Source organism: Neoarius graeffei, chromosome 28 (assembly GCF_027579695.1).
Source record: "Neoarius graeffei isolate fNeoGra1 chromosome 28, fNeoGra1.pri, whole genome shotgun sequence".
NCBI classification, from domain to species: Eukaryota; Metazoa; Chordata; class Actinopteri; order Siluriformes; family Ariidae; genus Neoarius; species Neoarius graeffei.
In genome coordinates this window covers 14,322,723-14,349,463 of record NC_083596.1, presented here as the reverse complement: position 1 = coordinate 14,349,463, position 26,741 = coordinate 14,322,723, and the positions used below count along the sequence as shown (strand labels likewise).

General features: G+C 40.9%; 1 protein-coding gene across 2 annotated transcripts in view; it reads right to left on the bottom strand.

Moving 5' to 3' along the window:
* Positions 1–921: 921 nt before the first annotated feature.
* The window catches only part of LOC132875436 (sodium/potassium/calcium exchanger 3), a 134,829-nt gene continuing 109,009 nt past the window's right edge, over positions 922–26,741 (bottom strand). For both annotated transcript variants that reach the window (XM_060912209.1, XM_060912210.1), the window contains exons 7-17: positions 23,772–23,846; positions 23,513–23,538; positions 23,153–23,206; positions 20,913–21,055; positions 18,200–18,369; positions 16,985–17,189; positions 16,721–16,887; positions 15,362–15,476; positions 14,511–14,623; positions 4,198–4,263; positions 922–2,871 (exon numbers count right to left, since the gene is read on the bottom strand). In XM_060912209.1, the coding sequence (XP_060768192.1) occupies positions 2,761–2,871; positions 4,198–4,263; positions 14,511–14,623; positions 15,362–15,476; positions 16,721–16,887; positions 16,985–17,189; positions 18,200–18,369; positions 20,913–21,055; positions 23,153–23,206; positions 23,513–23,538; positions 23,772–23,846 (1,245 nt within the window). In that variant the 3' untranslated portion in view covers positions 922–2,760. The remainder of the gene's footprint in view (positions 2,872–4,197; positions 4,264–14,510; positions 14,624–15,361; positions 15,477–16,720; positions 16,888–16,984; positions 17,190–18,199; positions 18,370–20,912; positions 21,056–23,152; positions 23,207–23,512; positions 23,539–23,771; positions 23,847–26,741) is intronic.

Below are 26,741 nucleotides of genomic sequence, written 5' to 3'. Positions count from 1 at the left end.
AAGGCGGGGTACACCCTGGACAAGTCGCCAGGTTATCGCAGGGCTGAGACACAGACAACCATTCACACTCACATTCACACCTACGGTCAATTTAGAGTCACCAGTTAACCTAACCTGCATGTCTTTGGACTGTGGGGGAAACCGGAGCACCCGGAGGAAACCCACGCGGACACGGGGAGAACATGCAAACTCCGCACAGAAAGGCCCTCGCCGGCCACGGGGCTCGAACCCGGACCTTCTTGCTGTGAGGCGACAGCGCTAACCACTACACCACCGTGCCGCCCCAACTGATTAGATTTTGAAGCAAATCTGAATATGGGGCTTGGCGGAGGTATGAGTTTGACCGAGTGCCCTTCTAGTTTTCAGTAAATAATGTCATTTGTTTGAGTTTCTTTGTTCCCCGTAACCTTATAATGTTCATTTATTATTTAAAACCTATCCCTACTCCTAGTAGGTGCAACTCTAGCTATAAATAAACCTACCCCTTTATTATAAATAGTGGATCACTGAGTTTGTCCATTTGTCTGAGGTTAAACATTTGGATACGATTTTTCTCAGATCGAGTGCATTTAAAAATAATTTTTTTTTAGATTAATCAATATCAAAACTCGTAACACAATGAGTAAGTTAGTTAGAATTATATCAGGCACGTAGTGGAGCATTTCTTTAGCTTTATTTTTCCCCAGGCGGGCGGCACGGTGGTGTAGTGGTTAGCGCTGTCGCCTCACAGCAAGAAGGTCCGGGTTCGAGCCCTGTGGCCGGCGAGGGCCTTTCTGTGCGGAGTTTGCATGTTCTCCCCGTGTCCGCGTGGGTTTCCTCCGGGTGCTCCGGTTTCCCCCACAGTCCAAAGACATGCAGGTTAGGTTAACTGGTGACTCTAAATTGACCGTAGGTGTGAATGTGAGTGTGAATGGTTGTCTGTGTCTATGTGTCAGCCCTGTGATGACCTGGCGACTTGTCCAGGGTGTACCCCGCCTTTCGCCCGTAGTCAGCTGGGACGGGCTCCAGCTTGCCTGCGACCCTGTAGAAGGATAAAGCGGCTAGAGATAATGAGATGAGATGAAATAGATGTTTCCCCAGGCTATTATGTTTGTTATTATCTCCTCGGTATATAATGCAGGGGATTTCGCTATCGCTCTGTTCGTCTGTCCATCTGTAAACATTTTTAGTTTCTGGAGCATAACTCAAAAACTATTAGGAATTTTTTCACGAAACCTCAGTCGGAGTTGTGCCTTTTGACATCTTGGGATTTCTGAGATTTGTATTTTTTCCGTATTTCCATGACAACCAGTTCAACTTCGTAAAATTTGGAGTGGGGTTTCATGTGGGGGCCGGGGGGGATCTGTCATCTCCGATGACTCTTGTTTATAACATTAGCGAGTGAAGTTGTGATGAATTAGCAAGCTACATTAGTTCCCTTGGCTTGAGTTTGGTTGTGGATTTTGTTCCACTTTTTTTTTTTTTTTTTAAAAGTGAATTGGTAGAATTGACTCCACTTTTCTTCCACTAAAGCAGGATTAACTGTTTGCCAGTGACTAATTTGTCAAGAACAACATACTGGGAAAGAGCTTGGCATTTTCACTCATCTAACATTGTCTAGTCATTTCTCTCGTCTAGTTCGTGTTCGCGGCGAGTAACGATCTCCTCGTGTTCCTCGAGTTTTATGTTGATGTTTAATCGGGCTGCTTGTATTGTATGAAGATCCTGTGGGTCGTCCAGTTTGCTTTGATTTATTAACGTTAATCTGTGAAAAACCTCCAGATCGCTGTTTATTACTGAGAGAACGCGCACTAGGCTGACGTTACAGTACGTAGCATTGCGTGGTACAAGATGTTGGATTCGGAGCGTGTAAATGATCACGGCGTCAAACCGATATCGATGGATATGGACCCCTTCCTTGCTTCTTGACTGTAGATGTAGTGTTTCCTGGTAACGTTGAATAAGGTTTCTGATTGGCTGGTTATTGGGAAATGCATCATTTCCAACATTTTGATCTATGATGACGTTACGCACTGTGAGCTCCGACATCCTCAGTGTCTGTCTTTTGGATAAATTCTGAACTGGGCTCGTTTTTTTGTTTTATACTGTGGCATACGATCAGCTGGTGCTACCGGCTCCTCAATATGTTTTCAGGTCTCATACCACTAGTTTCGTATCCGTGGTTAAAGTCGTGTCCTATAACGTTGCGAGTTCAGATCCCTCGACTGCTCAGTTGTGCTTGGATTTTCTCACTTGTATTCCACTTTGGATAAAAGCATCTTGTGAATGATTAAAAACTGAATATAAATGTGTCGTGATTGAGGTGATTGTTCATCCAGACTGATACTGACACATTCCTAAATGCACAGTCACAAAGAACAAGATGGCCGTTTTAGGAGCAATGCTACAACTCTAAACTAGATGTCTCGATGTATGATCGCCTTTACTGCTGTTTTATCTACTCAGGAGTTGGCAGCGGTGCTTTTACGCATGAAGTGGAACTCCTTTTTGAAATGATTCAGTGTGTGAACTGAAAAACAAAGCTGTCCATGTACAGTGTAACTGCATTCGTTGTCCGGACAGAGGCGGCTTCAGACTCTTTCACTCTGAACTATTAGTCCATCTGTCCCTCTTCAGGCTCCTCCACTGTCTCTGCTTGGCCTGAGATTCAGCTCAGGTTAACACCATGTCCAGTGTGAATGAATCAAACTCAAAACGAGAACTAAACTGGTTTGACTGGTGGACTTGGATGGAAGTCGGGATGTACAAGATTTTTTTTTTTTAAAGCTGCCCAAAGAGGATGGAGCAGAGGAGGAAGATTGAGTAAAGCAGCATGAGGCCCAAACCCAAACGCCGGTCTAGCTTCCAACCGTTCAGGTGAACACTCAGCACCTGGACACATGAGAAAGCACACACTTGGATTATTTGAAAAAACATTTCCAAAATACTCAAAAAGGATATTTTTATTTATTCTGTCCACATTCACTGGATATGAGCAATCGCATGCTCTGATTGGCTACTCTACTACTAGGATATCAGCTCATATACTGTGAGTAGAGAAAAACAAAATGGTGGAGCGTGTTGCTGAACAACCGAGGATGAAATAAAAACTCTACTAGAAAACAAAACCCCCAAAAATGTCATCAAGTATTTAAAAGAAACAGAAGTAGCTAAAAGAATATAGTTTTTTCTCTCCGTTATCTCCTGTTCCACACTCCAGCCCAGTCGGTGGCGGTAATGCACCTTTAAGTTGGTTTGCCAACTGCCAAAAAACCCTGAAGAAGAAAACAAACCCCTAAAAATACAAACACAAAAAGCAACAAAATATGGAATAAAGTATTTGACGGTAAGAATGTATCTTTTTTTATTTTTCAAGAATGATTATTATCGCGGGCGGCACGGTGGTGTAGTGGTTAGCGCTGTCGCCTCACAGCAAGAAGGTCCGGGTTCGAGCCCCGTGGCCGGCGAGGGCCTTTCTGTGCGGAGTTTGCATGTTCTCCCCGTGTCCGCGTGGGTTTCCTCCGGGTGCTCCGGTTTCCCCCACAGTCCAAAGACATGCAGGTTAGGTTAACTGGTGACTCTAAATTGACCGTAGGTGTGAATGTGAGTGTGAATGGTTGTCTGTGTCTATGTGTCAGCCCTGTGATGACCTGGCGACTTGTCCAGGGTGTACCCTGCCTTTCGCCCGTAGTCAGCTGGGATAGGCTCCAGCTTGCCTGCGACCCTGTAGAACAGGATAAGCGGCTACAGATAATGAGATGAGATTATTATCGCATTTTCCACAAATTGCTCCTGTCATTTCGCCGGTTTGTTTACATTCTAAGCGGAAATGATTTTGTCGGGCGTTTTGTAGAAAGTGTTTCTTTATCAAATTTGCAAAAAATAAAAATGCTCCGTTTCTCAAAGTTCAGTCAATGTGGATAGAATAAAACAATTATTCCACTCAATCTCGTCATACATGACTTATAGTCAACTCGGTGCTACGCTCCTCGTCAGCTATCAGCTCATGTACGACTCAATTTCATGGAATAACTGTTAAATATTTGAAGTATGTGCTTATTTGGAGGTTCTGTGGAACTAAAAAAAAAGTACTTTTAGTTAAGGTTAGGGTGTGGCATTAATGTGTAGTGTTATTTTGATTCACCAGTACAGAACCCGAAAGACGTTACAGTAAAACTTGGGTGTATGTGTGTCAGCATAAGACTCAGTGTTACTCACAGTGAGGAAGACAGATGCTAGTAGCAGGATCACCGAGTACACCAGACCTTTATTATTGATGAACACCTAGCAATACATGGAAGGAAAGAGTGAGAGAGAAAAAAAAAATCAGTCTAAATCCTGCATGTCCTTCTTCATCTTGAGCACTTGCTGGTTGTGGATTTATTCCCTTCACTCGAGCAGTTAGCGTATAAACAATGCTATGAATAACTGTTGAATAAATAAAAACACAGTATTACTGACTTACCAACATTGTGTCTCACTTATCAAACTGGATACGGACGGATTTATTCATAAATGGCTCATATGAGCGTTTACAGAAAAAATTCCATCACTTCCGGAAAAACGTTCACATCCTGCTCACGCTTCTGAGTGACGACTACATACAGGGAATCAGCCATAATATTAAAACCACTGATGGGTGAAGTGAATAACACTGATTATCTCATTAGGGATGGGATATATTACAACCCCGATTCCAAAAAAGTTGGGACAAAGTACAAATTGTAAATAAAAACAGAATGCAATAATTTACAAATCTCAAAAACTGATATTGTATTCACAATAGAACATAGACAACATATCAGATGTCAAAAGTGAGACATTTTGAAATTTCATACCAAATATTGGCTCATTTGAAATTTCATGACAGCAACACATCTCAAAAAAGTTGGGACAGGGCAATAAGAGGCTGGAAAAGTTAAAGGTACAAAAAAGGAACAGCTGGAGGACCAAATTGCAACTCATTAGGTCAATTGGCAATAGGTCATTAACATGACTGGGTATAAAAAGAGCATCTTGGAGTGGCAGCGGCTCTCAGAAGTAAAGATGGGAAGAGGATCACCAATCCCCCTAATTCTGCGCCGACAAATAGTGGAGCAATATCAGAAAGGAGTTCGACAGTGTAAAATTGCAAAGAGTTTGAACATATCATCATCTACAGTGCATAATATCATCAAAAGATTCAGAGAATCTGGAAGAATCTCTGTGCGTAAGGGTCAAGGCTGGAAAACCATACTGGGAGCCCGTGATCTTCGGGCCCTTAGACGGCACTGCATCACATACAGGCATGCTTCTGTATTGGAAATCACAAAATGGGCTCAGGAATATTTCCAGAGAACATTATCTGTGAACACAATTCACCGTGACATCCGCCGTTGCCAGCTAAAACTCTATAGTTCAAAGAAGAAGCCGTATCTAAACATGATCCAGAAGCACAGACGTCTTCTCTGGGCCAAGGCTCATTTAAAATGGTTTGTGGCAAAGTGGAAAACTGTTCTGTGGTCAGACGAATCAAAATTTGAAGTTCTTTATGGAAATCAGGGACGCCGTGTCATTCGGACTAAAGAGGAGAAGGACGACCCAAGTTGTAATCAGCGCTCAGTTCAGAAGCCTGCATGTCTGATGGTATGGGGTTGCATTAGTGCGTGTGGCATGGGCAGCTTACACATCTGGAAAGACACCATCAATGCTGAAAGGTATATCCAGGTTCTAGAGCAACATATGCTCCCATCCAGACGACGTCTCTTTCAGGGAAGACCTTGCATTTTCCAACATGACAATGCCAAACCACATACTGCATCAATTACAGCATCATGGCTGCGTAGAAGAAGGGTCCGGGTACTGAACTGGCCAGCCTGCAGTCCAGATCTTTCACCCATAGAAAACATTTGGTGCATCATAAAACGGAAGATACGACAAAAAAGACCTAAGACAGTTGAGCAACTAGAATCCTACATTAGACAAGAATGGGTTAACATTCCTATCCCTAAACTTGAGCAACTTGTCTCCTCAGTCCCCAGACGTTTACAGACTGTTGTAAAGAGAAAAGGGGATGTCTCACAGTGGTAAACATGGCCTTGTCCCAACTTTTTTGAGATGTGTTGTTGTCATGAAATTTAAAATCATCTAATTTTTCTCTTTAAATGATACATTTTCTCAGTTTAAACATTTGATGTGTCATCTATGTTCTATTCTGAATAAAATACGGAATTTTGAAACTTCCACATCATTGCATTCCGTTTTTATTTACAATTTGTACTTTGTCCCAACTTTTTTGGAATCGGGGTTGTATTAGGCAGCAAGAGAACAGTCAGTTCTCGAAGTTGATGTGTTGGAAGCAGGAAAAATGGGCAAGCATAAGGATCTGATTGACTTTAACAAGGGCCACATTGTGATGGCGAGATGACTGGGTCAACAAAATGGCACATCTCATGGGGTGTTCCCAGTATGCAGTGGTTAGTACCTACCAGAAGTAGTCCAAGGAAGGAGAACCGGTGAACTGGCGACAGGGTCATGGGTGTCGAAGGCTCACTGATTCGCATGGGGCACGAAGGCTAGCCCATATGGTCCGATCCCACAGAAGAGCCACTGTAGCACAAACTGCTGAAAAAGTTAATGCTGACTAACCAGTGCATATCTAGTCTGGCTAACGCGACTTCAAAGCTCTGCGAGCATTTGGTCTGGCAAAGATATTAAGCCCAACCGTTTCCCAAAGCGCGTGGTTGACCCGCCTCCCTGAAATGCCTCAGTTTGCTACTGGTCGAAGCCAGAAAAGGCTGTGACGAAGCTTAAACCAATCACATCACTCTTTCCTCTGACGTATGTGACGCGACGGAAACTGCTTGAGTAACAGGAAGAAGATAAATACCTCCAGGGCTGCTCTTTGCTCCGTTTTCAATGAGAACTTCCCGTTGAATGCTTTCAATACAGCATCTACCGCTGTGTCAAAGGCTTGCCGCTGCTCCATGTTCGTAATGTTTCTAGTGAATGAAGCGATTCCGGCATAGATTCTGTAAACAATCTATGGCTTCCGGTCGCAGTTCTACTACGTCACTGCCTTGAACACGTCTTTACCCAGGGCCGTTGGAGATGCTCAAAGTTGATTGGCTCCCGATTCTTCGGGAGCTTGGAAGAGCTGGAGATAGCTTGCCTTGCCAGACTAAGCTCGCAACAGGCCCTCGTGTTGCGTCACACTTAGGATGGGTGGGCCCAAGCTATGCATATCAGGAACACCCCATGAGATGTGCCATTTTGTTGACCCAGTCATCTCGCCATCACAATTTGGCCCTTGTTAAAGTCACTCAGATCCTTACGCTTGCCCATTTTTCCTGCTTCCAACACATCAACTTCAAGAACTGACTGTTCTCTTGCTGCGTAATATGTATATCCCACACCTAATGAGATAATCAATGTTAATCACGTCACCTGTCAGTGGTCATAATGTTATGGCTGATCGGTGTATCATGTCAAGTTTAAGTAGCTTTTTTTTTTTAAATTATATTTCCAGCATTTACACTTATCCTGACCAACTTATAGAAATGAGTTTGAGTTTCTTTCAAAAACAAATCATGTTAGTTCACTATGTAACAGACTGAGAATACTATTGTCATTTTATATTATTGCCATGAGTTAAAGAATTATAAAAAAAATTATGAAAGCAAGCTAACGCTCATAAATTAAAACAAATAAAACTAGTTATTCAATTATAACAAAAGAAATACAGCCGTATTATAAACGGAGGACGAGCCGGTCTGTTTGTGCAGAGCTGTAAGCCGTAAACAAACGCCTCGGCTGACGGAAGATTAAGGTCACGCTCATGAGGTAATAGATGTTTGAAGACCAGTATGAATTTTTCAGAGGATGACAGCTGGGTTGTAAATTGGATCTTTTTGCCACGGCGTCTTCTTTTAATGCTGTGCAATAGGTATGTAACAATACACCCGCTTCACGATTCGATTAATGACACTGGGCTCATGATTTGTTTGTCATGACAATAGTTTTGAAAAAAATTAAATGGAGAAAATGTTATTACCAAGAAAAAAAAAAAAGCAACATTTATTTTCCTATTCTTTATCAACTTAAATATTCCTTTTGTTTAATTAAATAAAAAAATTGTGGTTTTATTTTCTTTTTAACCAGCAATAAATATTACCTGCATTTATCAAGACTGGAGTGAAATATAATAGTCTATTAACTAAAATATTCCTTTTATTAAAAGTGAAAAAGTTAATAACAAATTGGTCTTTTCTTAATAAACTTTTATGAACATTTCTACTCCCTCCATTTGCTTCCCTTTTCTTTAGCTTTCAGCAGTCTGTAAAAAGAGAGCTCTGATTTCTTGTTAAAGCTAGACGGCCTTTCGATTTCATAAAATCGGTGAAATTTAGTTCCGTCTGAAATGTGGTCATTGTGATCTATGTTTATTTCTGTAATATCTCACAAAATATCAGGCCATTCTGTGGCTGGGAAGTTATTTCATTTGAGGTGATTCCCGAGCAAATAATGTGCATGAAATCACTCGCTTCACGCAGTCAAGCAGACAGAGGAAGTCCGTGTGTGTGTGCGCATGCGCAGGTTTACCTTTGGCCATGCGCCGACAGTGACATCATTCTGTTGCTAAACGAACAGCTGATCACACCGAGGTGCTCGCTGACCGCTGATATTTATTAGTTTGGTCCTGCGTTTCCTTTCCTTCGTATATAACATAACGTCTTTTCTTCTCGCTTTCTTTCCGTTACTGTAGTCGGTCTTTCACGTTTCATTCGCACACTCACGTCCTCCATTTTTCTCTCCTGTTTCAAATTTGTATCCCACAACGGCTTGCGTGAAGGGGGAAAGCCCACCACGTTATGCATAACATAGTATCTTGAATTGGGTCATGGTGAAGCAGGAAAAAATAGCGGAGAATTTAGGGCCACGTGGCTCTAAATTCATTAATTGTTCTATTAAAAAAACGAATAAAATTGGAAGTCCGTGATTCAAATTCAGTAGCCTTCAGTCCACTAAACAAAAATAATTGGATGTCGGGGAGAATTCTTTTTATGACCTACATTTGAAAAATCTGAAAGGCAGTCTAGCTTTAAATATATTTGTACAGTCAATCACACAACAGCTCTTTCACATTTTAGATCGGTATTTTGTGTTTTTTGCAGCATTAGGGTTGTGTTACTTCAGCCTACAGTGAAGTCACATGTATTCCCGCGATTGGACATTATTGTATGCCTTCTGCTGTCTAAACAGTGCAATTACAGCTAGGAAAAACTCGAAGATTACACATAATAATAACTGCGATTGGGGGCGGCATGGTGGTGTAGTGGTTAGCGCTGTCGCCTCACAGCAAGAAGGTCCGGGTTCGAGCCCCGTGGCCGGCGAGGGCCTTTCTGTGTGAAGTTTGCATGTTGTCCGCGTGGGTTTCCTCCGGGTGCTCCGGTTTCCCCCACAGTCCAAAGACATGCAGGTTAGGTTAACTGGTGACTCTAAATTGACCGTAGGTGTGAATGTGAGTGTGAATGGTTGCCTGTGTCTATGTGTCAGCCCTGTGATGACCTGGCGACTTGTCCAGGGTGTACCCCGCCTTTCGCCCGTAGTCAGCTGGGATAGGCTCCAGCTTGCCTGCGACCCTGTAGAAGGATAAAGCAGCTAGAGATAATGAGATGAGATGAGATCTTTCATTCGAAGTTTCGCAAGCAGCCGCCCTTCCCATCTCTGGTCTCTGGTGATGAAGTCATCGCTCCATCAATCTCGGTGAGGAATACTGTTGCCATCTTGGATAGAACGTTGTTACAGACCAATGCTGTGTGTAAGGGTGTTTTCTTCCATCTCTGAAATATTGCACGCCTCGGGAAGTTTTTGTCGTTCAACACAACAGAGATCCTTAGTCGTGCTTTCGTGACATTGAAGGTTGACTCGTACAATGTGCTTCTCTTTGGTTTGCTGAAGTCTGAACTTCTGAAGCTTCAAATGTGTTCTTAATGCCACTGCTTAGCTTTTGACGTATACACGTAAATTTGACCACATCAGTCCAGGACTTAACCAGCTTCACTGGTTACCAGTAGAGAAACTTCAAGGTTCTACTTCTGGTCTTCAAAGGGTTGTATGGTCTTGCGTCTGGTTATCAGTGATGCTCTACAGCTCTGTGTCCCAACAAGAACACTTAGATCTTCAAATACTGTTCTTTTAAAGCTGCTGGATTACCATGTTAAGACATACAGTGGCGCTTGAAAGTTTGTGAACCCTTTAGAATTTTCTATATTTCTGCATAAATATGACCTAAAACATCATCAGATTTTCACACAAGTCCTACAAGTAGAGAAAGAGAACCCAGTTAAACAAATGAGACAAAATTATTATACTTGGTCATTTATTTATTGAGGAAAATGATCCAAGATTACATATCTGTGAGTGGCAAAAGTATGTGAACCTCTAGGAGTAGCAGTTAATTTGAAGGTGAAATTAGAGTCAGGTGTTTTCAATCAATGGGATGACAATCAGGTGTGAGTGGGCACCCTGTTTTATTTAAAGAACAGGGATCTATCAAAGTCTGATCTTCACAACACATGTTTGTGGAAGTGTATCATGGCACGAACAAAGGAGATTTCTGAGGACCTCAGAAAAAGCGTTGTTGATGCTCATCAGGCTGGAAAAGGTTACAAAACCATCCCTAAAGAGTTTGGACTCCACCAATCCACAGTCAGACAGATTGTGTACAAATGGAAGAAATTCAAGACTATTGTTACCCTCCCCAGGAGTGCTCGACCAACAAAGATCACTCCAAGAGCAAAGCGTGTAATAGTCAGCAAGGTCACAAAGGACCCCAGGGTAACTTCTAAGCAACTGAAGGCCTCTCTCACATTGGCTAATGTTAATGTTCATGAGTCCACCATCAGGAGAACACTGAACAACAATGGTGTGCATGGCAGAGTTGCAAGGAGAAAGCCACTGCTCTCCAAAAAGAACATTGCTGCTCGTCTGCAGTTTGCTAAAGATCACATGGACAAGCCAGAAGGCTATTGGAAAAATGTTTTGTGGACGGATGAGACCAAAATAGAACTTTTTGGTTTAAATGAGAAGCGTTATGTTTGGAGAAAGGAAAACACTGCATTCCAGCATAAGAACCTTATCCCATCTGTGAAACATGGTGGTGGTAATATCATGGTTTGGGCCTGTTTTGCTGCATCTGGGCCAGGACGGCTTGCCATCATTGATGGAACAATGAATTCTGAATTATACCAGCGAATTCTAAAGGAAAATGTCAGGACATCTGTCCATGAACTGAATCTCAAGAGAAGGTGGGTCATGCAACAAGACAATGGCCCTAAGCACACAAGTCGTTCTACCAAAGAATGGTTAAAGAAGAATAAAGTGAATGTTCTGGAATGGCCAAGTCAAAGTCCTGACCTTAATCCAGTGGAAATGTTGTGGAAGGACCTGAAGCGAGCAGTTCATGTGAGGAAACCCACCAACATCCCAGAGTTGAAGCTGTTCTGTACGGAGGAATGGGCTAAAATTCCTCCAAGCCGGTGTGCAGGACTGATCAACAGTTACCAGAAACGTTTAGTTGCAGTTATTGCTGCACAAGGGGGTCACACCAGATACTGAAAGCAAAGGTTCACATACTTTTGCCACTCACAGATATGTAATATTGGATCATTTTCCTCAATAAATAAATGACCAAGTATAATATTTTTGTCTCATTTGTTTAACTGGGTTCTCTTTATCTACTTTTCGGAATTGTGTGAAAATCTGATGATGTTTTAGGTCATATTTACACAGAAATATAGAAAATTCTAAAGGGTTCACAAACTTTCAAGCACCACTGTATATGATTATTGTTCTTTTGCTGTAGCCGCACCTCGTCTCTGGAACACGTTACCCTGAGACATTAGATCATGTGACTCCGTCTCTCTTTTCAAGTCAAAACTAATCAATTTCGAACTTCATATTAGTATCTTTTATTGCCCATTCATATGTGTTTTCATATGTGTTTACATATTCTACATTTAGTGCTCAGAACTATTTCGCTATGAGTGCTTTATAAGTATTTTGTTGTTGTTGTTTACTTCGTCGATTCAGATCATCATAAATTTGTATTGCGATTTATCGTCATATATCATTACATGGCTACTGTGCATCACTTCCAGCATGTTGGCTGAGACACTTCAAACATTAAAAAGGAACAGTTTCCTTGTGTGACATGCTTGGTGTCCTTGATCATCTGGGTCCTGTTTAATACAGTTTATCTTTTTTTCTCCTTTGTTTAAATGTCACCTTACTTAATTCACATCCAATTCAACATTTCTATATTTTTTCTGGTGCTGTTTCACTGCTAAATATTTTTACTGGCATAGAAGTAAGTCAAACGGTCTTCCACTTTTGCCGTTTGTCCTTTTCTTTCAACGTTCATTTCGCACTCCCAGCTGTCTGACCTTTCGTGGAGTTGTGTGGGTGCCACTATTTGCAAATGAGCTGTGTCAGGAAAACGCTTTGCACTTTATGGGTATGCACGCGAGGACAAAGAAAATCAGCGTTTCTCAAACTTTTGTAAATCCGGCGGAATATTTTAGTTCGGTTTGGCTTACGCACACGCTTACACACAACTTTATTAAAAGATTGATGAATGAGAAATTAATTCATTAGGATTTGACTCTATAATCCAGCATGTGTGGAAGAATTAGTATCTCAGTAGTATATAAAGAATTATTCTATCCACATTCACTGGATATGAGCAATCGCACGCTCTGATTAGCTACTCTACTACTAGGATATCAGCTCATATACCATAAGTAGAGAAAAACAAAATGGCGGAGCGTGTTGCTGAACCAACTGAGGACGAAATAAAAACTACTCGAAACCAAAACCGCAAAAATTATCAAGTATTTCAAAGAAAGACAAATCGCAAAAAGAATATAGTTTTTTCCCCCCCAATATCTCCGGTTCCACACTCCAGCCCAGTCGGTGGCGGTAATGCACCTTTAAGTTGGTTTGCCAACCACCAAAAAACCCTAAAGAAGAAGAAGAAAAAGAACTCCCCCCCCAAAAAAAAAAAAAAAAAGCAACAAATATGGAATGAAAGTATTTGATGGTAAGAACATATATTTTTTTTCATGAATTATCGCATTTTTCACAAATTGCTACTGTCATTTCGCCGGTTTGTTTACATTCTAAGCGGAAATGACTTTGTCGGACATTTTGTATAAAATTTTTATTTACCGAATTTACACAAAATAAAAATAAAAATGCTCTGTTTCTCAAAATCCAGTGACTGTGGATAGAATAAAACAGTTATTCCACTCAATCTTGTCGTACACGGCTTATAGCCAATTCGGTGCTACGTGCCTCGTCAACTATCAGTTCATGTATGACTCGATTTCGTGGAATAACTGTTAAGTAGTTCAGGTGAAAAGACGTGATTTGGGACGACAGTCTTTGATTACTGGTGGACTACATTAGCCTTGTAGCTTCAGTGTAAAATTACAGAGTAAAACTGAGACAGCGAACACGTTGTAGCTGCTCAATTGTGTTTGTATTCAGGTGATGTGCATGAATACCAGGGCTTTGAACCAGGATTTTTTTCCTATTGGTTCGTTCCGAACAGAAACGGAATTTTAATGTTTTCGGTTTTGGTTTCCACCATTAAATAGACGTTCCCGAACCGGTTAGAACAAAAAAATTTCGTTCCCGGAACGGTTAATTACGTTCCCTGTCAGCTGTTTAACAAATGGCTATAAAATTATGTCTCTGTCTCATCCGGCTTAAGCCAAATGTAGGCTAATTCTATTACAACCTTCATTAAATAAGACAAGAAATAATTCAAAACAATTATTATTTCAAATGTTGGCGATTTGGATTCTCGGTATGTCTTCCCATCTACACAAACAGAAAAAGTGCCAAAAATGAAAGATAATTCGTTTAGTGTGTTACCAAAGGCTAGTCAGGCCCTATGCATTGATGGGCTAACAGAGGTTAACGTCATTTAATGTTCGCGAGCCTCTCATTAACGTGGACAAATATATTGATATCGTGTTTGAAATTGACGTTTTTGAATAACGATAGACTGCAATATTTACCTCTTATTTAAGATGTGGAGACGTGATAGTAGTCCACCTTCCCGCTCTCTCCATTCAGTCAGCGAACGTCACACAGGAAGTGAACCCCAGCGGGTCATAGAAACTTGCGCAGGAGAAGAATGACTTTTTTATTTGTAGGCTACGGAAACTTTGAGGAACGAAATAAAAACCGGTATTAACCGGTTACCATTATTTTTAATAAGCGTTTCTGTTCCGGAACATAAACAATAATAAAGTTTCTGGTTTCGTTTCTGTTCCATGTGAAATAGAAAAAGTTCCCGGTTTTCGTTTTTCGTTCCTTGAACCGGTTCAAAGCCCTGATGAATACTGGATGAGATTTTTTTTAAACAGAATATACTCATAACATGGTTTTAAAAATATATCCTTCTGCGTTTAATTGAATGTATAGCTGTTTAAACATCTCCCAAGTATGTCCCAGCTCTTAAAAAGCGAAAGTGTGCTCACCGATGATCCATGTTCAACCACCAGCGTTCTGAGCATCCATGGGAAGCCCAAACCCAGCAAGATGTCAAATATATTACTGCCTATTGAGTTAGACACCGCCATGTCTCCCATACCTGATACACACACAGAGGAAGAAACACTTTATTACTTTGTACTGTATTTCTGTTCATCCGTGAACCTTTCTTGAACCTCCCTTGATATTAAACTCTATTTACACAGGAGTCTGTGTATAATATAATATTAAAGTTCGCTTCCTTTTGGTCTTCGCTGATCTGTTTAGACAAGCTATGAGATTGTTTGGGTAGATTTATGTAGCAAAAAATAAGAGGGGGGAAAAAAGGCTTTTTCGCTCAAAAATAGTACTTAAGTTTCCAAAAGCCTTCTTCATCCACATGCATCTCTTGCACTCCCTGACCTTACGGACATGAACAAACTAAGACTATTAACAGCTCACTGTTTTCTTCACGTAATAAGAGTCGATGGTCGAGTGTACAGTAGCAGATTGCCTATTATTGCTCACACATCATTTTGGAGTCACAATCACTGCGCTAAAACTGATTACACCATGGCAAGGAGAGCAGAATAAATTTCCACAAATCACAGTGCAGCCTCTCCATCTTAGAATGGATGCTAATTCATCTAACAGCAAGAAATAATTACTGTTGTATATCCTGATAGTGTTTTGCAGTTGTGGATCAGTGCAGTTAAAGACCTTTGCTTTATTCCTGTAGCTAAACAATAATGAAACTCATGACGTTTAAACGAATAAGCATCTGTATAAGGATCTGCAATGCTGCGTCTACTTCTAGAACAAGAAGAATACAAAAATTAGAGATGTAGTTCTTATGTACCTTGGCGAGCTACGATCAGGCTAGCCATGCAATCTGGCACACTGGTGCCCGCTGCCAAGAACGTTATGCCCATGATATAATCCGGGATGTCCAGGGTGTAGCTGATAATGGTGACCTGAAGGAACAAATATTGACATAACACTATTTAGTATCATTAAGTTACCATGAATTTTTGTGTGAATAATACTATAAATGATCAACAATAACTAATCAATGACAGCTTGTCAGCATGGCTTGTATCTACTTTTATATTCCTAATGATACGACGGGTACCATGGGTTGAAGCCATGGCCTAATGGTTGGAGAAGTAGCTCTGGGACCAAAAGGTTGCCGGTTTGATTCCCTGGACCAGCAGGAATGGCTGAAGTGCCATTGAGCAAGGCACCTAACCCCCAACTGCTCCCCAGGCTGCTCTGGGTGTGTTGTATGTTGCTCTGGATAAGAACGTCTGCTAAATGCCTTTAATGTACTGTACCAACATATATGGTTTTCTGATTTTTGGTCTGTTGCTATGGCAATATCAGAACCTCCTGAAGGCTACAAGTGAACCACGTCCAAGCGGGCCAAGTGAACTGCACCCGAGCACAGTATTCAGTGGTCACGCTAGTCAAACGAGCTGGACTTTGGGGGTCAAACACACTCGGATGTGGGACAGATTCCCTACTGTGAGTACACACTCAATTTCAGACAGAATTCACAGAAGGGGAAAGGACTCAGAGTGTGAAAGATGCATTTACTTCATGGGGAAGCTGGGGCCTAAAGGTTAGAGAAGCAGCTTCGGGGTCAAATAGTCACCAGTTCGAGTCCCTTGACCAGCAAGAATGGCTGAAGTGCCCTTGAGCAAGGCACCTGACCCCAGGCTCCTCTGGGTACGTTGTATGGCGCTCTGGAAAAGAGCGTCTGATAAATGCCTTTTTTGCACTAACATTTACTTGTAGATTTACGAGCCCCTGTCAAGAGCCAAGAGAAACCAAGAAGGCAAGACTGTAGTCTCTTTTTTTTTAAAGATATTTTTTGGGCTTTTTTTCACCTTTATTGGATAGGACAGTGTAGAGACAGGAAATGAGCGGGAGAGAGAGACGGGGAGGGATCGGGAAATGACCTCGGGCCGGAATCGAACCCGGGTCCCCGGATTTATGGTATGGCGCCTTATCCACCTGAGCCACGACGCCCCCCAAGACTGTAGTCTCTTTGATCAGAAAAAAATAAGTAATCGAAGGATCTTCTTATTATTAAGTAGCAGTCACACCAAACTTTCGCCTCACCCAAAATGCGCCATCTTGTCCACCAACATTGTCTGGCTCCAATGTTGGCATCTTTGATCTTTTGATGATCCAACAGCAATTTGTGCTCTCTTACCATCCACACCATCAGGTAGGAGAAGATGGCGATCCAAAGTGTGGAAGTGATGAAGGTGACCATGAACCAGCGATGCCAGCGGGGCAGAATGCAGTTGGGCACGGTGTAGTACAGCAGCACACCCAGTGGCCATGATACTACCCACTTAACACGGGCTGCACAACCATCTGGTGGACACACAGTCATGATTATTCAGATATAAAGATACAAAATAAGACTTGTATCTAGGAGATCCATAACGACTAGCAGGAGCTTTGGGGTAACCTGGCACATGGAGAGGTCTGAAGATTTCGTCCCTGTCCTCCTCTTCCTCGGGCTGAGGGTTATCTGCTTTTACAGCTCCATCTATGTCTATCCTTTCTCCATCCTGAAGAGGTCTCTCCACACTCCCTCCGTTTTCGATCCCTCCCGAGCCAAATGTCTTCACTGGGCTTCCCCTCTGCCCTGATTCCCTTATCAGCCTCTGTCTCTGAAAAACAGTCAACAGTTTCTTTAAACTAACATCTGTAACAGGGTGACTCAGTGATATGGTGAAAGTCTGGTTGTCGTAAACATTGGTTGTATTGCTAATAAATTCGATGAAGATGAGATTCTTTGTTCTACGTTTAAAAATATATTTTGCACTTGTGTTACTATGACTTAAACCAAAGTAAAAGGGCACTCCGTAGAGTGCATACCTCCACCAAGCTACATGTTATCGACATCAAAATCAAATCAGTTGAACCTAGGATAATACTAAAGCTGTACACCACATTTCATCCAAATCCATTCACTACTTTTTGAGTTATGTTGAGAACAGACGAAAAAAAAAATCCTGGATTTGTATACATATCTGGATTTGCATCCAAATCTAATCAGTTGTTCCTTGGCCCACGGCCAACCGCTCCTCAGAATTTCATCAAAATCCATTCACTACTATTTGAGTTATGTTGGGAACAGGCAAACACACAGACGCGGAAACATAACCTTTTCTAACAAAATTGGCGGAGGTAATAAACACTGCAGAGGCATGAAGATAATAATGTGCTTAAGGCAACTGCTGGAATATATTTTAAAACCGCTTTATTAAGGGTATTGCTATTTAGACCCCATTACTTTATATAAACAATGCATATCAATCCATGCAATACCATTTTTAATGATCTTCATCTGGTGTGAGTTGGGTGGGGGGAGGCATTCCTGTATACACAATTTACAAATATTTTCAGATATCAGCCTAAAACTATGAGAACTTCTCTATTTTTCCACCAGTATCACTTTTATTTATTTTAAACAGCCTGTGAGAAAAGTTCCTTATTATTTCTTCCAAGAAGAAACTACTAGAAATGTTCCACACCGTTCTCCTGCTGGCTGTGCCGTGCTGTGTAAACTACAATACGTCAATCTGAAAATGACCTGTAGACAGTGATGTCTGTGATATCTGAATACTGAGTGTGTGATGGCGTGTAGTGTATCCTGATGGTGTGCAATGTATCTCACTTCGCTGATGAGTACACGGCCAGCCATGCTGAGACGAGTGCGTGGTGAGAAGTGGGGCGTGATCATGATGCGTAGACCCGCCTCTGGAAAAGAGAGCTGGTGAGGCCTGAGGATCAGCAGCTCATCCACCATCACTACTGGAGACTCCTGCTGTGCCGTGCCAGACTGACCTGAGGACAGCACCGAGATATGTTAACTTACACTGACCTGAGAACAGTACTGAAATACAGAACATTAACTGAGAGCAGTACTGAGATACAGAACATTAATGTAGACTGACCTGAGAGCAGTAGTGAGATACAGTATATTAATGTAGACTGACCTGAGATCAGTATTGATATACAATACATTAATGTAGACTGACCTGAGGACAGTACTGAGATACAGTGCATTAACCTACCCTGACCTGAGAACAGTAATGAGATACAGTACCTTAAGTTACATTGACCTGAGATCAGTACTGATATACAGAACATTAACGTAGACTGACCTGAGAGCAGTAGTGAGATACAGAATATTAATGTACACTGACCTGAGATCAGTATTTATATACAGTACATTAACCTACACTGACCTGAGATCAGCACTGAGATACAGTATATTAATCTACACTGACCTGAGAACAGTACTGAGATACAGTATATTAATGTAGACTGACCTGAGATCAGTATTTATATACAGTACAGGTCAGGTAGACTGACCTGAGATCAGTATTGATATAAGTATATTAATGTAGACTGATCTGAGATCAGTATTGAGATACAGTATATTAATGTAGACTGACCTGAGATCAGTATTGATATACCGTACATTAATATACATTGACCTGAGAGCAGTACTGATAAAAGTACACTGATCTGAGATCAGTACTGAGATACAGTATATTAATATAGACTGATTGAGATACAATACGTTAATCTACACTGACCTGAGAACAGTACTGAGATACAGTATATTAATCTACACTGACCTGAGAACAGTACTGAATTACAGTATATTAACCTACACTGACCTGAGATCAGTACTGAGATACAGTATATTAATCTACACTGACCTGAGAACAGTACTGAGATACAGTGCATTAACCCACACTGACCTGAGATCAGTACTGAGATACAGTACATTCACGTAGACTGACCTGAAATCAGTATTGCTATACCGTACATTAATATACACTGACCTGAGATCAGTATTGGTATACAGTACATTAATGTAGACTGACCTGAGAACAGTACTGAGATACAGTGCATTAACCTACACTGACCTGAGATCAGCACTGAGATACAGTATATTAATGTAGACTGACCTGAGATCAGTATTGATATACCGTACAATAACCTACACTGACCTGAGAACAGTACTGAGATACAGTATATTAAATTAGACTGACCTGAGATCAGTATTGAGATACAATACATTAACCTACACTGACCTGAGAACAGTACTGAGATACAGTATATTAATGTAGACTGACCTGAGATCAGTACTGATATACAATACATTAATCTACACTGCCCTGAGCTCAGTATTGAGATACAGTATATTAATGTAGGCTGACCTCAGATCAGTATTGAGATACAATACATTAACCTACACTGACTCAGTATTGGCTCAGTATTGAGATACAGTATATTAATGTAGACTGACCTGAGATCAGTACTGATATACAATACATTAATCTACACTGCCCTGAGCTCAGTATTGAGATACAGTATATTAATGTCGGCTGACCTCAGATCAGTATTGAGATACAATACATTAACCTACACTGACTCAGTATTGGCTCAGTATTGAGATACAGTATAGTAATGTAGACTGACCTGAGATCAGTACTGAGATACAGTGCATTAACCTACACTGCCCTGAGCTCAGTATTGAGATACAGCATATTAATGTAGACTGACCTGAGATCAATACTGAGATACAGTGCATTAACCTACACTGCCCTGAGCTCAGTATTGAGATACAGTACATTAACCTACACTGACCTGAGATCAGTACTGAGATACAGTATATTAATCTACACTGACCTGACAAAAGTCCAATACCACCATCGTCATTCTGTTCTAAAACCAGAGTATGCATGACCTTTATACCTGAAGCCAAGACATTTCCATAGTTTTAAATTTGTAGTTCGTATAAACTTTTTTTTTTTTTTAAATACACTGACGAACATCAGGCTACCAGCGTACACAGTCCTCCCCAAATACACAGAGATCATCACAGATAATGATGTGACTGTTACCAAAAACACTGACCGAGTGTTGTCAGCACCAAACACACACACAGACACAAAACATATGAACAGACTGATGCAATGGGATAAACACACACTGGCTCACACTAAATTAGGAAAAGAAGAGATGCAGCAGCAGCAGCGTGGCGTCCCTGTCCAGAACAGCACAAACTCCCCAGTAATAGAGTGACCTAATCAAAATACTATTTCAAAATATTTTTGTAAACTCCTCTGAAGAACAGAAAAACTAAACAGTCAAGAATACCATTTTACCGGACAAGTTCACATTTTGGAAAGTATCATTTCAGAGCCTGGTTGCTTCTTATTATTCTGTATAACAAAAGGGTTGAAATCACAGTAGAAACGGATTTCATAAATTAAACTATTTCTTGGCTATATTAACAGTACTGAAAAAGGCAGGAGACCGTGTTTATCATCAGGAACAAAGAATTGAGGTGTTAAAAAAAAGGATTAGACCTTTTCTCAGAAGCACCATGGAGGTATTGCAGTTGGCTCCATCTTCCACAGTGTCGTCATTTCGCGGGATTTCTCCTCGCAGGCAGCACCGGCCTGGACCACCGCAATGGTGCGCCACGAAGCTCGCGATCGGACTGTTAAATCTGTACGCAGGAGAACAACATGAGCCACAACAAGCCGTGTGCACTTTATAAGAAAAAACTATCTAAAAATCTACTCGTGCAACCTGCTTATAATACTGCAGGTATTAAAGGGAAGCAATTGTACAACAATGACAAAATTACAGTACAGATGAGCGCACAGATCCGCATCCCCATAGTATAGATTTCTAGCTTTTGAAAATGTCAATTTACCTCAATAAAATTCGATTCCAGGAACCTGAAACTAAAATGTGGCTGTATCCTGCCCTGCAACAAGTCAAAAGAACCGAAACACTAAGGAGTCAGAAAGCCTCTCCTGGGTTTAGAGACTCATTATTTTACATTCAGGAACAGAGATACAAACCATTATTAAACTGATATTTTGTTTTTAATATCTTAAGACACTATTTGTGTATCATAGTAGCAACGAGGGAACTCACGATCTTAATTCAGGATTGTAGGGGAGAGTGGGGAGACAGGGGAGACTTTGGACAGTTTGTACTCCCATAAATTAATTTTCAACCCATCAGGTTTTAGATTACATCAGAAGTTAGCGCGTCCTACTTCCTTTGGAGCCACGAAGTTGGACACTGTAGTAAGGTTTGTCTCATCTCATCTCATTATCTCTAGCCGCTTTATCCTGTTCTACAGGGTCGCAGGCAAGCTGGAGCCTATCCCAGCTGACTACGGCCGAAAGGCGGGGTACACCCTGGACAAGTCGCCAGGTCATCACAGGGCTGACACATAGACACAGACAACCATTCACACTCACATTCACACCTACGGTCAATTTAGAGTCACCAGTTAACCTAACCTGCATGTCTTTGGACTGTGGGGGAAACCGGAGCACCCGGAGGAAACCCACGCGGACACAGGGAGAACATGCAAACTCCGCACAGAAAGGCCCTCGCCGGCCATGAACCTGGACCTTCTTGCTGTGAGGCGACAGCGCTAACCACTACACCACCGTGCCGCCACTCAATAATGTAAACGTCATAAAATAGAAAGATTGTATGAAAAAAATAGGGTGCTCAAGACTTTTGCACAGTATATATATATATATATATATATATATATATATATATATATATATATATATATATATATATATATATATATATATATATATGAGTGATTCCACGCTTATGGGTACTGAAATGGGGACATGAACTTATTCACCTAAAACCATTTCTTTTTTTACCATCAGGTCACAAAACATGTAATCTTTAATGAATGATATGTTAAAAGATAACTTTAATTTTCTGAGATGTAATAAAAACATATTTATATGCCAAAGTCAAGCCTATGAGTTCCAAAATGATGTCTGTTACATTACTTCTGTTACGATTGTCCATCTCGCGTCTGTTACAAATTAATTACAATCTAGCTATATACCATGTTAATCTTATTGAAAGAATGTGTATGTTTATTCTACTACACATGTTTATTAATTATATTTGCTAAAACATCACCTTCCTATGTTTCAAAAAGTAATTCTACATTGTTAAAATTGAGAATCTATATGTCCACAACACTTCTGTTACGTTCTGACTTTGGCATATAAATATGTTTTTATTACATCTCAGAAAATTAAAGTTATCTTTTAACATATCATTCATTAAAGATTACATGTTTTGTGACCTGATGGTAAAAAAAAAGAAATGGTTTTAGGTGAATTTTTAAAAATAAGTTCATGTCCCCATTTCAGTACCCATAAGCGTGGAATCACTCATATATATATATATAAAATTACCTGCAACACACCCACTATTTGAGTAAAACTTCCCATTTCATATGCCGTCACTGAATCAAATAGTTGATTTTCATTTTCAGTTATTCCACGCGCAAGGAAAATCAGACTTTTATATTAACGTGCTCATTGAATGCGTTACTGGACGCTTCATATAAACATAAAAAACTGCTGATGAGGTGACCTTTTCAGTAAGGAGCTGTATTACACCATCCCACCACGCCCTATCGTGTTTTATTCCTTACTTGTTAAATCAGGGCCTAAATATCTCGGTATAAATGAGTTTTCTTTATCGTGTCTTAAAGGCATGCGGATTGTGCACTCATCTCCACATGACTGCTTTCACTCACTTCATGATAAGAATGTAAACTCCGTACATGGAGATCAGGAGCATGGACTCCCACCTGGAAAAGTGTACACAAGACAGATAAATGGAGCTCAGTGCCAGATACATGCTCGATTTGGAATTTGTTTGATTGCACCAAAGCGTGATAAATGCTGTGTGAAATATCCACGGCGATGCTCAGTGTCTGCACTTGCTGCTTTAAAGGCGGAAATAATGCTCGCTGATTGGTCCTTCTCCCTTTTTAATAAGCTTTTTTTTTTCTTTTTGCGAAGGCTGTTCTGTGTAAGCACAGCGCAGCGGTAATAAGCCTGTTTGATGCATTCATTCATATGTAAAAGTAATGAAGGAATGTAATTAGACTCACCACACAACCCTCTCATCATAGATGACCTAGAGGAGCAGTTCAGGAAATGAATAAAGGCAGCGAATTAATGACGGCAAGCATCAGTTATTAGAGAATATATCAAATCAGGATTTTATCAGTTTATTCGGGAGATTATTCATGGGATAATCTAACATTTGAATGGCTTTACAAGTGTTCAGCTTAATTGCAGGGACATTTATCTCTCTCTCTCTCTCACACACACACACACACACACACACACACACACGGATCCACTCACCAAGATCAAAGCCAGAACTGAGAAGATGTAGTAGAGTGAGTCTCGGAACAGAGACCACCAGGTAAGAGACACCGTCTGTGAGTAAGAGACCGTCATCCACATTACTAATCACACACAATAACGCTGTCTCACCGTCACTCGTGGGTCAGACAGAGGACAGCTGATACATACTGATGCACACGTCCTAACACTGCTAACAAGGAACTCCTAGCACAAAGAGAGAAATAACTAACAGCTCATGTATGACTCGATTTCATGGAATGACTCTTAAATACACAACATTAACCGTAGAAAGAGCAGTCACAACTCCGTGGCTGCTGGGAAAATTCAAATTACAGGCTACAGACGTTGAAAAGCAGTCTTAAATACACACAAATAAATCTATCTACTGCAGAGTCGACATTTCCACATTTTCTCTCTTTTTTCATACTTCCTGATACTCTTTTTCGACCATTTTCTGAGACAAACTGCTGTTTGTGATTCTGTCTAAAGCCTCCAAATTATTCTGTATGACAGACTGCAGTAGAACGGCGGCTACAATTATCGGCAGTCCATAATTATCGACACCTTTTCAGATGTACCAAGAAAAAACAATTTTACAAAGGTGAGTTTCAGTTACAACAGTTATTATTGGTTAATTAATCAACCGGAAGACCCGCCTCGCCCTTTGATCTTGTCGTCTGATGACACCTCGTTACCTGAGATGGATTTTTTTTTTTCAGCACGATCAGCAATTTGAGAAAAACCCGGACGTTATCATCGCAGGTAAGCATGGTGGAAAGACATGTTTTTTACTGATCAAATTCACCGATATTTCATGATCTCCTCGTCAAAACCTGCTTTATTTCTTACTCTTTCATTTGACAGTCGCCGTTTTGTATCTAAACGCATGTTTGAGAAGTCACGTGAGGTGTCGATAATAGTGAACGCTTTCACCGATGTCCACCATTATCGACACGCTGTGGATCGATCTTTGTGTAACACTGTTGAAGTAGATGAAGTACTTTAAAAAAAAATAAAAGAGCTGTGATTTATAATATTTTTTTCCTGATTCATAACAGAATGGAATGTTTATAGTGTGTTTGGAATCCTGTTGTGATAAACAGAATTAGACCAGAATGAAATTCCTCGCTTATAAAAAATTACATGCTTGAAATATTCAGATTTTTCTATTCCATTCAGAATTTTTTTTTTGCAGTTTGTTGTAAATATCTACCACATATTACAATATCAGTAGACGTTTTATATTTTTAGATGTAAATTTAAAATCTCAATATAAAAAAAAAAAAAAATCGACCTTTGACCTGGATTTTCATGTGGTTACAATGTCAATTTCCTGTTGACATTTATTGGTAAACTATAAAACTAGAAATTAATACAAACAACAACGAATGATTAACAAAATGTGATCTACGAAAATACTTAAAGTGGGTAGAAAGTGGAACAAAGATTTTCTGACACAGGATAAAATATTATCAGTTCATTTGCTTACAAACAACAGAATTACTTCTTTGTTTACGTAAACACCGACATCGATATATTTATATAAAATATATTTTTTATTAGGGGCGGCACGGTGGTGTAGTGGTTAGCACTGTCGCCTCACAGCAAGAAGGTCCGGGTTCGAGCCCCGTGGCCGGCGAGGTCCTTTCTGTGCGGAGTTTGCATGTTCTCCCCGTGTCCGCGTGGGTTTCCTCCGGGTGCTCTGGTTTCCCCCACAGTCCAAAGACATGCAGGTTAGGTTAACTGGTGACTCTAAATTGACCGTAGGTGTGAATGTGAGTGTGAATGGTTGTCTGTGTCTATGCCCATGTTTACATTAGACCGTATCAGCGGATCATCAGATTAACGTTTTTAAAACGATTCGCGTGCACACAGCAACACCAATACACGATTTGCGTGCACACAGCAACGCCAATACACGGATACGCTCGGCTCCGCAGGCATCCTGCACTCCAAATCACTCCGCCCTGAACAGCGAGTGCCCTCTGGAGGGTGCGCACTCCGGCCCTGCGCAGCTCACAGAGCGCGCGAGTGAAGTGCACAAGCCACGATTCGGGACTGAGCCGCTGTGTGTGTGATCCCAGCGCATATCACTTACTACTTGCAAGTGGAAGGATGGCAAGCCTAAAGACAATCATAACTACACAATGGGCAGTATTTGCATCAGTATTTGCAGTATTTTCATACTTTTATACTCTTTAATGAAAGGTGATACAAGGCGGAAGTCCACACCGTTTTTCAGCAGTCGCGTCACATGACCAACGCCAGCGAATCAGGAAGGTGGATGTCACAGTGACATTGTCCAATGAGACGCCAGCTAGAGCTCAGCACCGCGTATCTGCGTATTCTGAATGTTTACACAGCACCGGAGCTGACGCGATCTGGATTGAATACGTGGACGCTGGCGGATTCCCGTTTCCCGGCGTTTCCAGGCGGTTTAATGTAAACGGACAGTGCATCCACGAAGAAAACGAGACAGATACGGTCTAATGTAAACGTAGCCTATGTGTCAGCCCTGTGATGACCTGGCGACTTGTCCAGGGTGTACCCCGCCTTTCGCCCGTAGTCAGCTGGGATAGGCTCCAGCTTGCCTGCGACCCTGTAGAACAGGATAAAGCGGCTAGAGATAATGAGATGAGATGAGATATTTTTTATTAAATATAAGTCTATGTAAAACAAATTTTAAATAAAAACTATTTTGTTAACTTAATACCACGTACCAATTATTTTTTAATAAATAATCATCTGGGTGTCGATAATTGTGGAATGGTGTCACGTGACCTGATACGCTAAGTAATCGGGAATTGACTCATTTTTTTTTTCCAGTTGAAGTTTGAGTAATTATTCCTGCACAATTTACATATTGAAAGTCTTTTCTACTTTTGCAACGGCCAAAAGATCGTTAAGGTGTCGATAATTGTAGCTGCCGCTCTATTCAGTATTTACGACAAGCTAAACACTGGTTTA